This window comes from Spermophilus citellus (genome assembly GCF_964194105.1).
Source record: "Spermophilus citellus genome assembly, chromosome: 17".
NCBI classification, from domain to species: domain Eukaryota; kingdom Metazoa; phylum Chordata; class Mammalia; order Rodentia; family Sciuridae; genus Spermophilus; species Spermophilus citellus.
This window is the reverse complement of record NC_138199.1, coordinates 31,277,638-31,291,193: the sequence shown is the minus strand read 5'-3', so window position 1 is coordinate 31,291,193 and position 13,556 is coordinate 31,277,638. Positions and strand designations below refer to the sequence as shown.

At 47.4% G+C, this 13,556-nt stretch overlaps 2 protein-coding genes across 5 annotated transcripts in view; both read right to left on the bottom strand.

Annotated features, from left to right (window-relative positions):
• Positions 1-26: 26 nt before the first annotated feature.
• DHRS13 (dehydrogenase/reductase 13) lies at positions 27-5,527 on the bottom strand. Its single transcript, XM_081270411.1, has 5 exons — positions 5,264-5,527; positions 5,047-5,165; positions 3,871-3,994; positions 3,373-3,684; positions 27-1,097 (listed from the first exon to the last, which is right to left on the bottom strand). The coding sequence occupies exons 1-5, from the start codon at positions 5,388-5,390 to the stop codon at positions 646-648; spliced, it is 1,134 nt and encodes a 377-aa protein (XP_081126537.1). The 5' UTR covers positions 5,391-5,527; the 3' UTR covers positions 27-645.
• A 1,619-nt stretch (positions 5,528-7,146) lies between these two features.
• Positions 7,147-13,556, bottom strand: part of PHF12 (PHD finger protein 12) — a 44,239-nt gene continuing 37,829 nt past the window's right edge. The window contains exons 9-14 of one of the 4 annotated variants that reach the window (XM_081272948.1): positions 13,124-13,249; positions 12,258-12,401; positions 10,699-10,797; positions 9,412-9,494; positions 8,740-8,878; positions 7,147-8,396 (exon numbers count right to left, since the gene is read on the bottom strand). In XM_081272948.1, coding sequence (XP_081129074.1) covers positions 8,062-8,396; positions 8,740-8,878; positions 9,412-9,494; positions 10,699-10,797; positions 12,258-12,401; positions 13,124-13,249 — 926 coding nt within the window. In that variant the 3' untranslated portion in view covers positions 7,147-8,061. Of the gene's footprint in view, positions 8,397-8,739; positions 8,879-9,411; positions 9,495-10,698; positions 10,798-12,257; positions 12,402-13,123; positions 13,398-13,556 lie in introns of those variants that run through there. The other 3 variants (XM_081272949.1, XM_081272951.1, XR_014019533.1) reach the window with 3 other exon arrangements.

Below are 13,556 nucleotides of genomic sequence, written 5' to 3'. Positions count from 1 at the left end.
TGAGAGAGGCAGGAGCCAGCCGCGAGCCTTGGCAGTCAACTCGCTTTATTACAGGGGGCTCCAGATGGCGGGGCCCAGCCCCAAAGCACCCCGGAAGGCATCCCGCTTACTCCCTCGGGGGCACCTGGTTACGACTGCGCAGTCCTGGCCCACCTCCCGTCACGCACCTTACAGCAGTCGGCCCTGGTGTCAGACCCCTGGGTTCACCCGTTACTCCTTCTTACTAGCTGAGACCGTGAGTCCGTCCTTCGCTGGGGAACCTAATCCCGTTTCTGTAAAATGAAGGTAATTTAACCACCCAGCTAGATGGTTCAGTACTTCTCAGCTTTGGGCAGTGCATTAAATTACAAATTGCCTGGCTTGGCCCGAGAACTGATCAGAACCACTCAGGGTAGGGCCTGAGAAGCCGTTCCTGGCACATTACCTTCCACCCCTGAATCTGGGGCTACAGTCCCTCTCAGGAAGAAGTATTCATCCATTATTTCCTTCTACCAGGAAAAGAGCTGTCCTGGATACACTTAGAGGCTCCAGAAAGTAACCATAAAGGTAAAAGTGGAAAACCCCTCAGTGCCCAGGGCTTGGGCTGGCACACCGCTGAGGTTTTCAGCGTCAGGAAGTGCCATGGAAAGCATCCAAGTGTGGGGGTTAGGAGACTTGGGGTTCAGGCTCAGTTTTAACCTGAATTCGATGTGTAACCTTAGACAAGTCTGGTGAATTCCGAGGACCAGGGAAAGGTTCAGAAACTGTGGGCTCCTCAGGGTGGGGAGTGTTTGGAGAACATGGGGCCCCTGGGTCCTCAGGTTGGAGCTCTTCATCAGGTTCATCATTCTCCCCAGGCCTAAGCCCTGCCAGCCTCATGCTGGCCTCCCACAGTCGCTGGGCTATCCTGTCATCTCGGGCAGCTGGGAGCACCTCCTCCACATGGCAGTTGGCAAAGTATCTTCCACTGAGGGGCTCAATGCCCTCTTGTAGAGCACAGTACAGGGGAGTCTGGGCACCTCCTTTGGGCGCCCGGAGTACCAGCCAAGCTAGTGGGCGCAAAAGTGGACGCAGCCATCCAGGAACATGGCGCAGGAATAGTTCTGAGTTCACAGGCCCTGTGAGTAGAAAGGAAGGATGATGTAAGAGTAGTTAAACAGAGCTAGAAGGGAACCGGGGACAGAATCCCATTTCAGGGAAAACAGGGTAGTACCTACCAGGCATTCAGGGGCCCCCAGGTGAGTTCACTCAATTCCCAATAGGACACCTCCTTCTATCCATCCAAACTGCATATGCCCCTCTCCCAGATTTGGTCATGCTGTGTCTCCTGCCTCCCAGGCTCTCTCTCTTAATAGCTCAAGCCCCATTCCCTTGTTTAACCAGCATTTATTAAGTATCTATGGTATATCAGGCACTGTTTTGGACATTAAGGATATGAAGTTTGGGCATCAGAGATAGGAAGTTTAAAAGCTTAATAAAAGCTTAATGAAGGCTAGTTATGAGTATGCTTATTATCACTATTATAACTACTAATATGCCTCAAGCAATGATTATCTAAAATGCAGTCTGGCAATATCAGTAGGGCAGCTCTTACTATCCAGGTATGACCTAGTCTCTCTCTCTCTTTGATCCTCCTGCCTCAGTTTCCTGAGTCAACTGGATTACAGGCGTGCATCACTATGCCCATATAACCTATTCTCTAAATCTACTGGTCAATTACCTCATCTAGAGTAAAAGTTAAATTGCTAAGGCTGGCTTTGAACTTTCGATTCTCCTGCCTCAGCCTCCTGAGACACTGGGATTACAGGCATGCATCACCATGCCTGGGTTTCTTTTCTTTCTTCTTCTTATTCTTTTTTTTTTTTTTAATTTCTTTTTGTAGTACTGGGGATTGACCCCAGGGGTGTTCTACCACTGAACTATATCCCCAGCCATTTTTATTTTAAGGCAAGGTCCTGCTAAATTGCTGAGGCTGGCCTAGAATTTGCCAACATCCTCCTGCCTTAGCTTCCTCAGTCACTGGGATTATAGGTGTGTCTCGCTTTAAATGTCACATTGTCAGATGTCTTCATTGATTGCAATTGATAAAATAGGACCTTCTGGCATTCTATATTCCCCATACCCTTTTTTATTTTTTCCTATAGCTTTTTTCTTCTAGACATCAACAGATTTATTTAGGAAAGCAGATAAACATTCTTGGGAGAAATGTGGGCTTTCTCAAGGGACAACATCTTTTGGAATAAAGTAAGAAACACACATTCAGGGGAGAATGCAGCTATCCTGAGAGTGCAAAGGAAAACGTGGCCATCTTGATGGTGAGAAGCTTTTGGGGTAAAGCAACAAATTCACATTGAAGGGACAAAGTGACCCTCTCCATGTGGAGAGTGTTTTTTTAACCCTTGGTGTGGGGTGTTAATATTTACAGAGGGGTGGTTGCTGGGGGCTGGACTGTAGGTGCAGTCAGGGGAGTCATACAATTTTGAGCCAGCTTCTCCAGCATTTGATCTTTACCCCATGTCCTTTTTTGCAGGCAAGGTCAAGGGCAGGAGCCAAGGACATGGGGTGGGCTGCTTATTGTGTTGCAGGTCTGTGGGGAGAAGATAGGAATTTGGGGATACAGAAAAGGAAAGATAGATTGAGTCCCTGTGTTCAATCCCCAGTATTAAAAATTAAATAATTAAAAAATTGGGGGCTGGGGCTGTAGCTCAGTGGCAGAGCACTTGCTTACCATGTGTGAGGCACTGAGTTCGATCCCTACCACATAAAAATAAATAAAATAAAGGCATGCTGTCTATCTACAACCACACACACACACAAAAAAAATTTAAAATTTAAAAATAAATTTAAATTTATTTTTAAAATTTAAAAAATTAAAAATAGAATGAATAGGATGAATTTATTTACAGTTATACTACTCCCTTTCTCTATAGTATTTTATCACCCACCTGCCATTGGCATGTGTCCCTACCACTGAGTTATACCCCAGCCCAATGTCTGTGTTTTGTTCACTGTTATATCCCCAGTGTCATGAATAATGCCTGATACGTAGCAGCAGGTACTTAGTAAATGCTCCTTGAATGAATGAGGAGGTTATTATTAGCTATCATAAGCATCACGTTATGTTCAGTTTAATCAGTATCAGTGCCCCAGTGGGGTAAGATCCCAGGTCTTATTCTTGTCACACGCTATCCAGCAGTCAGTGTCAGTGCTTGAGGCATGACAGGAAGAACCCACATGGGGAGAGCCTAGTTCCATGATTAGCAAGGAAGAGGTCTCCTCCTTGAACTATGCTTCTTTCCTGCTCTGAGATTCTGTGATTCAGTGGGAGGTTAGGGAAGTTCAGGATGGGGCCAATGAAGGGAGAAGGGGAAATAGCAAAGAGCCAGGCCTTACCTGGGTGGGCTGCATAGCAGGTGACACCAGTGCCCTCAAGCTGGGTGGCGAGCTCTCGGGCAAATAGTACGTTGGCCAGCTTACTGTCGGCATATGCCCGCAGCTCCTGCTGCCAGCCCACCACTGGGCGGTCCAGGCGTGTGAAGTCAAGGTGTCCACGCCGATGGGCAGCTGAGGATACCACTACCACACGGCTAGGGGCGCATGTCTTCAGGCGAGGGAGCAGCAGATGTGTCAGCAGGAAGGGGCCAATGTGGTTCACCCGCAGCAACAAATTAAAGGTTTCTCGGGTTCGGCCACAGGAACTGATCCCTGGGGTAGGGGCTAGGTGTGAGTAGCTGCTCCAGAAGGAGCCTGGCAGGCCTCAGCATCCCAGTCTGTGAGATGGAAATAGGGGCAACCTTCCCATGTGTCTACTGGCCCCTGGCAGGGCCCAACTGGAGGGAGCAACTGCCCCTGGCCACCCCCCACCCCCCTACAGGGCCTGCAGCCCCTCACCGGCATTGTGGATGAGGATGTCCAGCCGTGGCTCAGACCTCAGGAAGGCAGTGGCAAAGGCCCGCACCGAGGCTAGACTGGCCAAGTCCAAGGCCATGAAGATGACCTCATTGTTCCCACTCTCCTGTGGAGTGGCAAGGGCTCGGATTGTCACCAGGCACTTCCCTCCTTTTCCCTTTCCCCAGGCACCTAATTCTAAGAGTCCATCTCCTGTTACTATTGAAATCTGCCCTTATGTATCACAGTGTAATGGAGCTGGGGATACAGTTCTGTTGGTAGAGTGTTTGCCTCGCATGCACAAGGCTCTGGGTTCAATCCCTAGCATCACACACACACACACACACACACACACACACACACAAACAATAAAAGCAACTTGTATTAAAGTGTAATGGATAATGGATTCAAATCCTGACTGCCTCTTACTAAAGTGTGACCTTTGGCAAGATACTTAAATCTTTCCGGGCCTCAGTTTTCTCACTTTAAAATGGGAATAATAATAATAATAATAATACCTATTTCATAGAATTGTTGTGAAGATTAAATAAGTTAACATTTGTAAAATACCCACAGCCAGTATTGTGTAGGTATTTGCTAGTATATCCTCTTTCCCCATTATCACTTACCCTAAAATCTGTAACAGACTTTTCATTGTTTTTTTTTAATTACCCACTCTTGCACCACACAGTCACAAAGGTTTCATTTCAAAAGGCCACTTTTCTATCAGAGCCTACTGAGATCTGTTTATTGATCTCAGCTGCCCATCCTAAAAGTTCAAACTCCTCAATGTAATGTGTAAGGGCTCTAGAAACTGAGCCCCTTCATGTTGCCTCTTCCTCAAAGGTTGTGCTTCAGCCTCATTAAATCTCTCTCTCTCTCTTTTTTCCAGTTTCTCAAATGATACTCTAGCTTCAGGGCCCAATTTGCATATGTGGTTCCCCTGCCATTCCCTTTCCTACTGCTCTTCATTAACCTAACTCTCATTGATCCTAAAATATCTTAGATGAGCAATTTCTTCCTTTACAGGAAGGCTCCCCAACAACTTAGTTGTGGTCTCCTTCCTTTTCTGACCAGAGCACTGCCCCCTCTTCCATACTTCATGAACTGAGCAGCTCTTTCAGGAACTGGATCCCTCGAGCCTGGTTCCCCGTCCCATCTGCTCCGGCTTTCCCTCACCTGACGGAGGTCGAAGGCGGCTGCCTCCCCGCGCTCCCGGCTGCGGCAGGCCAGCACCACGCGCGCTCCCCTGCGCGCCAGCTCCAGCGCCGTCATCTTCCCGATGCCGCTGTTGGATCCTGCAGGCGGCGGGCGGGAGCCAGCTGAGCCCCGCGGGCTGCCGCCCCGCAGCGGCGGCCTCCCACCACCCGCACGCCGCACTCATCCCGGCACTCACCCGTGACCACGGCCGTGCGGCCGCGCAGACTGCCGATGCCACCGCACGGTGGGGCCTTCACTAGGTTATAGTAGATTAGCACATAGGCGCCTAGCACCAGCCCGGCGCCTAGCAGCAGTGTCTCCATTCCGACTGCGCCGCCGACTCCTGCCAGGCTGCGCTCCACCCCAAACGCTGCCCTGAAGCTGCGGCCCTTCCTGGCCTGGGCCTGGAAGAGCACAGGGCGCGCCTCAGCGAAGGCAGCTGGAGGCTGGGCAAGGGTGTGTGTGCGTGCGTGTGCGCGTGGCCCTGCGAGCGCCCCCTAGGCGTGCGTCTGCGTCCTTTGGCGGTGTGCCTTTGTGAACACCTTGGAGCTGCTTTCATACATCTGGGCCCGGGGAGCGCCCCCTAGGTGTGTGCCCGCCAGCGCCAAGGGAGTGCCCGTTAGAGATATACAAGCGTCTGCAACGTCTGTGGGTGTGTGAATGACTAATATGTGAGTATATGCCCAAGGGCCTTGGGGTCACCCTTCAGTTGTGTGGGTGCCTCTGGATCCTGTGAAATACTTCGTGGGCGTCTGTGCCCATTCAGGCAGAGTCCCTCCAGGCCTGTGCATGCCTCTGCAACCTCCACCAACGCTGTTTGAATGAGCATCTGTTTACTCTAGGTGTGAATATGTAGCAGAGTCCCTCCCTTCTAGAGACATGAATGGGCTGTCTTTGAGAGCCCAACTACACGCCTTTTCCTTCAATGAACAAATCATTCAATGTCTCATCCACACATTCAGCCTATCGGATTCTTCCCTATCCTTCCCACACAGCCCAGAAAGGGAGCAGTACTCACTCAAGGTGGCACTAGCAGTTGACTGCCAGGATTCACTCAATCATTTGTCTATATTCCCCTACCCCAAACCACTTCTGAAGGGAAGCAAAAAGATAGTAAAACATGTTACTGCTCTTCAGGAGATGTCTCTGGACTAGTTCTCATAGAGGGTAGAAACACTAAGACACTAAGGATGGTAAAGGTGGGCAGGGACATCTAGGCAGGTATGGGTAAGGGCACTCCTGGCCAGGTAATTTGGCAGGACCTTGTCTGAGAAAGCCATTATGATTTAGCACCTTATGTTTGGCACTTACAGTATACCAAAATCTCAGGGAGATGACAGGCAGGAAACATAATTTGAAGTATAATTTGGAGTATTTTAAATACTGAGCAGAATATAAAGCTTCTGTCCTTAGAGTTCAAGAAGCCCATTGTAACAGGGGTGCAGTGGCAGAGCCAAAACTAGATGGGAACAAGGACAGACTTGAGTCCAGAGATCTCCTGCACTTTGGACTCAGTACAATTACAGATGTTGTGTTTGTTCTCTAACCCCCTGGGGGGGGGACACTAATACACAGATAGGTACCACCTACTCAGTCAGTGCTGGAATGCACAGGTGTTCTTGAGGAGACTGTCCTCAGGAAGACCTTCCTGGGGAGTCTCTCACTAAGGTCTGGAGAAGGACAGAAAGATTTGCTTTCATGAGGGGTCCCCAAGGCTTTAGAATTAAGATAATTAGCAGACTTGCCTTCTGATGGGAACAACAGTTGTCAAGTTGGGATCATATGCCACACAGAAGTGGCATAGCAGACTCTACAGACCAAATTCTATATTAGGGTTCTCCAAAGAAATGACACTCCCTTAGCAGATGCACTCCTACCCTTCCTTTGCCCTCCACCCCACTTAGGCTCATTCTTTTCCAACACCACCCCTCTCCTAGGCTTCTCTTGGGGGAATATCTGAGGAAGAGACCTATTCTAAGGGTTCCCTATATATTGGGCCCAGATTTCAGGGAGGGTCCCCTCTGAGGGAGATGACAGGTAGGACAGACAGGCAGAAAACATAATTTGAAATATTTTTGTTTTTTTATATACAGAATACAGGAAAGTTTCTGTAAAGTCTAAAACATTACAATTACTATGTACATTGGTACTAGTTGTGGGGGTGGGAGGAGAGAAGGGAGCCAGGGGTGGGAGGAAAAGGAGAGAAGTGGCAAGAGAACAAAAAAAAAGGAGACAAAACAGGTTTACGACAAAAACATTTTTGCTACAATAGACAATTTGAGAAAACGCTCTACCACATGTAGTACTGTACACAGTTTTTAAAAACATTGAAAAAATGTCATCACTAGATGTATTTACACAAAATCCAAATACACTTTTTCCTTATTTGAAATAAAATAGATGGACAGCCAGAAAAAGAATTCATTTCTCATTTGTCCATAATACACAGTAGCTACCTGTAGTGCAACCGCTGCAGAAAGGGAAAATAACTTGGAGGGTGGGAACCATGGAAAGAGGGTGGGTATCGATCTTTATATTAAATAAAACAATGATATTGTATAGATTTTGCTGTATGAAAACTGTATTTTTTCTTTTAATATAAAACTATTGTCACTGCCACAAAATAGAACAAGTTTCTGATTATTTTACAACGGCGGGCGAGGGGGAGGGAGCAGGAAGTGGGGGAAGGGTTTGTATTGGAGGAAATGTCCAGACCATGGATCTTCCCCTCCCTGCCCACGCTGTTCCTCAGCTCGGGTCTGCCGCTTTCCCATGAAATGTTGAGTACAAATATATGTGCAAATGCCCCCTAGAACTTGAGAAAAGAAAAAGGATTTTTAAAAAAGTCAAAAGGTTTTCTTCATTTCATGCAAAGATTGTAGTTGAAGGGTTTCTGGTAGAGTATAGAAAACACCCGGGCTTGGTTTGTGTACATTTTTGCATTGCAGGAGTCTTGGGTGGGTATATAGGCTGGTGGCAGGGTAGTCACCAGCCCTAGGGAACGGAGTTGGAGCGCAGCACAGGGCCCTGGTGGGGCTTGAGAGACAACTTCTCAGCCAAGACCCCATCCTGAAGCAGGCTGGCATCGCCTTTGGGCTGTTTGGTCGCAAACTCAGTGATGCTGAAGACAAACTGCAGGCAGCCCAGCTTGATGTAGCTGCCATGGTGCAGTAAGGCCGTGCCCTCCCAGCCGGCCCCACTGCCCCCAATCAAGCTTGAGCTGCTGGCTTTGCAATTGCAGGGTCTCCGCGGTGGCCCCTGGGCCTGGGAACTCATCATGGCTGCCTCTTCACTTGGCTCTTCATCCTGTTTCTGGTGGCGGCGGCGCCCTGGGGAAAAGGGGGATGGTCACAGGAGAGGTACACTGAACAGCTGTCTCATCTGGGCTTTATGCCAGGATTGGGCCCCCACATCTCCCCATTCCAACTGCTACATGACTAGGGGTGAGGGATACTCAGAAAGGGCTGGAGAAGTCTGAAGTATCCAAAGAGGTCTGTATACACATGTGGGTGCTCAGCACTTGCTTCTCCGTGGCCTTCCCTGGGCCCACCAGCAAGGAGAGCTTGGCCACTAGGACTAGGAAGGCAAGAGACTGAAGGTCACTGGCAGCATGGCAGAACCACTGTGAATGGGGCCTTAGCTTTGTGGCCACAGGCCTCTGCTCCAACTTACTGATGACACTCTGCACTTTGGCAACAATACTGCTTGGGGGGGTTGGCGGGGTCTTCTCAGAGAAGTCACATGAATACAGCACATTGTCCACTGTTGTCCCATGCTCACTGTAGTTTAACAGCTCATAATGTTTGGTATTCTGAGGAGGAGGGAAGATAGATGTATGGTCAGCTGTGTGGGGCCTGTGACTAAGGGGAGAGAGAGAACATATATATGGAGGCCATACTGCTCTACTGAGGGAATTCTAATATTTTTCCCTAGTCACTGCCCCAGCCTTTCAGAATGGGGCTCAAGACTCACCTTGGGAAAGTCTGCCTTCCTAGTGACCCATACCCCCCTACTCTCCCACTATTCTTTTCCTCTGCCTCCTCAGCACTGGCTCCTGTTGATAAGATATTCATCATGATAATCTCATAGGGACACATCCACAGAGCTTGCCTTCCTTCTGTTAGTCCCTTCCCCTACACCTATGAGTAACTTCAGCAGAAATGATAACCCTGCTCCTGGAAGCTGGTAGCCATGGTAGGATGCTTTTTTACACCAAGATTTCTCCAGGAATGACAGGGAAGAAAAGGACTCCCAACCCTCTTCCCTTCTTCTCAGGGCACTGAACCAAAACCCAGTACCAGGGAAAGGCCTCAGATTCCCTCCCACCCCATCGCCACCCCTCACCTCATCGTAGAATATGCAGGCATGTTTCCCGGACACGTAGTTACAGTGACCATAGTTTGTAAGGCACACATCCATGTCAGCTCCTGAAAGGTGACAGAAGTAGAGGAAAAGGAAGGCAGAAAACAGATTATAAGGTGTATGTGTGGGGAATGTGGAAGAGGTGAGGGAGGGAGGGGGAGAGATTCGCATTTTACAGGTAAGCTATGTCCCAGCTTCATTAATTTATCTATTAATTCATTCTTATTTATTTATTTAGGGTACGAGGATTAAACCAGGGGCACTCAACCACTGAGCCATACCCCCAGCCCTATTTTATATTTTATTTAGAGACAGGATCTCACTGAGTTGCTTGGTGTCTCGCATTTTTCTCTGAGGCTGCCTTTGAACTCATGATCTTCCTGCCTTAGCCTCCTGAGCTGCTGTGATTACAGGTATGTGCTACAGCACTCTTTTTATTTTTTGAGATGGGGTCTAAGTTGCTGAGACTGGCTTTGAACTTGTGATTTTCCTGCCTCAGCCTCTCAAGTCACTGGGATTATAGGTATGTACCACTTTTTTTTTTTGGACAAAAGCTAATGTCTTTTCCAAACTCCTGCTCAACAATAACTGCTTAGGACTGAGACTACTCAGAACCTGAGTTACTAGAGGATGGGATACTTCCATGAAAACATAACATGGAGGTGCAGAGCCTTATAATAATAATAATAATATCTCAGGAAATTTGTAGGCTGAGAGCGAATCTGTACTTCTGTACCAGATGCAAGGCTAACTGAAGACTTAGTGTGAGCCTATCATTTTTCTTTTTCATTTTTTTTTTTAAAGAGAGAGTGAGAGAGAATTTTTAATATTTATTTTTTAGTTCTCGGCGGACACAACATCTTTGTTGGTATGTGGTGCTGAGGATTGAACCCAGGCCGCACGCATGCCAGGCGAGCGCGCTACCGCTTGAGCCACATCCCCAGCCCAAGCCTATCATTTTTCAAAGACACCCAGGGACAGGCATTTGCCCTCTGCTTGCATCTTTCCTGGCAGAGTTTCAGATGACTGAGTAGTAGTCAGAGCTAATTCTCATCCCTGATAAGGCCACAATGGGGACAGACAAAGCAAAAGGGACAAACACAGAGAGAAGCACCTGATTATTTTGTTTCCTAAGTCACTCTTGTCTGGATATCCACTGGGTTACCCATCAACTCTGGAAAAAGGCTTCCATCACCTCTTTCTAGCTTGCTGGTAAGAGTGTTAGGACTGAATAGATCCAGTGCCTCTCCGGCTTCCAGGCTGGCTTACCTGTCCCGATGTAGAGGGTTCGATAGCACATGTTCACAGCTCCTCCCAACCCTAAGAGGGGGTAGAACACAGCTCGGGCCTGTACTTCCTTTCTTTGCACTGCAAGACAAACAAGGATAGGGTTATTCAGAAACTCAGAACCTGTGACCCAAACATGAATAAAACCTGGACTTTTGGTTTGTGGCCTAGAGAAAGTCCCAGTGAATGATTCATGTTTCCAAACACATTGAACACTTAGGATAAAGTATTCCTTCCCAATTCACATCATTTCCAATATGGGATAAGGACCATCTTTGAAAATGGTCACAGAATTTGAGAATATTAGTACTATAAGCTTCTGGGCTGCTGGTTAGCTAATCAGGGACATTCCAGATTATATTAAAGGGAAAACATGGAAAAATGGAAGCATAAACCAGTATTTCTCAACCTTTAATGTGCATATGAATCACTTGTGGATTTTGTCCAAAAGTAGATTCTGGGTTAAGGGTACAGTTCAGTGGTAGAGTGCTGGCCTAGGGTTCAATCAGAGGAAGAGGGAGTGGAAGGGGAAGGAAGGAAGACAGGAAGGGTAAGTACATATTCTGATTCAGTAGGTCTGGGATGTGGACCTTCAATTTGCTTTTTTTGGTTGTAATGCTGGGGATTGAACCCAAGGGCATTCTACCACTGAGCCACACTCCCCAGCCTTTCAAAAAATTAAAAAAAAATTTCAGACAAGGTCTTGCTAAGTTTCTGAGGCTGGGCTGGGGTTATAGCTTAGTGGTAGAGCACACTGGGTGAGGCACTGGGTTTGATCCTCAGCACCACATTAAAAAGAAAAAAAAAAAAATATATATATATATATATAAAAGCTTCCAAAGTTGGTCTGGAACTTGTGATCCTCCTGACTCAAGTGTCTTGAATTGCTGGGATTACAACTGTGTTTAGAATTTACAGTTTATTTTTTTTTTTTTATTTTTTTTTCTTTTAGTTGTAGATATTTTTATGTGGTGCTGGGGCTCGAACCCAGTGCCTCACGCATGTTAGGCAAGCACTCTGCCACTGAGCCACAACCTCAGCCCCTACAATTTACAGTTTTATGGTCTCATGAGATGCTGATGCTGCTGGTCTGGGGACCACACTTTGTTTGAAGCAGCAAGGCACTAATGTTCAGAGATAACCAAGCAGAGTTATCACTTGAGAATTTCTAGGAGGTTTGCTCACTGTTATCCTATTTCTTACCTTGAACTCAAAAGTTCCCTCTTGGGAAACCTTTCTAACTCAAATATTAGGAAGCAACTGAACAGACAGAATACAACATATACCCCTAAGAAGTGGTCTCTGTTTTGCTGTGTTTCAAAGTAGATTGGTATGAAAGAGTGATTTCCCTAAGTCTGACTTGGGTAAGTGACTCCCCCAAGCTGTGGTTGTCATCTCATTCCTGCTCTGAGAAAAAAACATACGGTGTTTTAACCAAAAGTACACAAGGAGATTTTGACTATCAAAAGCTGATTCTCTGGGGAGGCAAGATAGTTAATCATAAGATCTGATGGTGTGGTAGCAGGCATGTGCATGCACACCTTCTGTGTGGTGTCCTCCGGAAGTCAGCGGATGTGTCCCAACACTGCCCGGTGAAGCCTGGACCCGGGAGGGGAAAAGCTGATGTATTCTCTGCAAGGCCAGAAACTTGATCAGCTTCTCGTCCAGCATATTTATCTCGATTTCTATCAATCAAAGAGAAAGGTTAAAAAACAGCTGAGATGGAAATGTAATGTGGAAGTTGTTAAGGGTCATGCAAATAGTTCAACATTTCTGAAATCCAGATGAGTGATTTTTGCTCAAACAGAATAGAGTACAGAGTGGTACAAGGCTCCAGAGCTGGTCATCTCACTTGCCATTCACAGTGAGAGAGTGCCCCAGTGTAGCCTGTGAAGTCACCTTCTATAGTAAGGTGGATTATTTCAAGCCAAGTGTCCTAAAAGGCCAGAGCAAAGCAGACTAATTTGCCTGTTTACGGAGAGGGTCTGGATATCTGATAGACTTGAATTTTCAACCCACCCTTTGTTCACAGAGATCAAGATTTGTCCCTGTTCTCCTTGACTTTAGAGTTTCCCACAGACGAGGCCCCTCTGGGAGTGAGGCTCCCGGTTTTGTTCTACAAGTTCAGGTGATCTGCCTAAAGATCTTTTTCTTTCTCATCAATTAAGCATAGCTGTCTTCCCTTCATCTTGGATTATGTGTTATGTGCAAATACAGAACACAGAGACAGGAGATGAAGCCTTCTTTTTCTTTCTTTTTTTTTTTTCCCAGTGCTGGAGATTGAACTAGAGGCACTCAAGAAGCCTTCTTTTTTACCCTACTCCTCTACCCAAATGGTACTCGTCTTCCCCATTTGATATGAGCTAAATTTTGCCTGCAACTTTACCACAGCAGCTGGCTCACTCACCTCCATTGACATCCATAAATGCTCGAAGTGAGTTGGTGAGGTCCACCATGGCAGTAGAGTTGGCTGGGAAAGAGGGTACGGTTAAAGCGCTTCCTATGGATAACGTGCCGGGGCTGACCTTGCCATCTGGGGACGGAGCAGGAAGACTGTTACTTACGTCGCCTGAGGGAAACCCACCGGTCCAATCCCCCACAGCTGAGACAGGTCTGGATTTCGGACCCAAGGTGATGTTCCCTTCTTGATTCTCAACCCATAGGCTCTGGAACTCCTAGAGCTAAAAACGTGTGGTGAGGAAGGGCAGATGGAACGACAATGCACCCGGGCACGCAGGAGTTTCCAGAGCACTGATAACCATTGCAATCCACTGCTCTGGGGAAAGTGGTGGGGTAACTTCATTCCCCGGGCCATGACCACCTCCCTGTTGCTTCTAAAA

Bases quoted from the DNA above. Each gene is read 5' to 3' on its own strand.
- DHRS13 (XM_081270411.1), bottom strand. From the start codon at position 5,390: ATGGAGACACTGCTGCTAGGCGCCGGGCTGGTGCTAGGCGCCTATGTG. The intron at 5,166-5,263 runs GTGAGTGCCGGG...CGCCGCCTGCAG, and splicing joins CCGCACGGCCGTGGTCACGG to GATCCAACAGCGGCATCGGG. The intron at 1,098-3,372 runs GTAAGGCCTGGC...TTCTACTCACAG, and splicing joins CTGCTATGCAGCCCACCCAG to GGCCTGTGAACTCAGAACTA.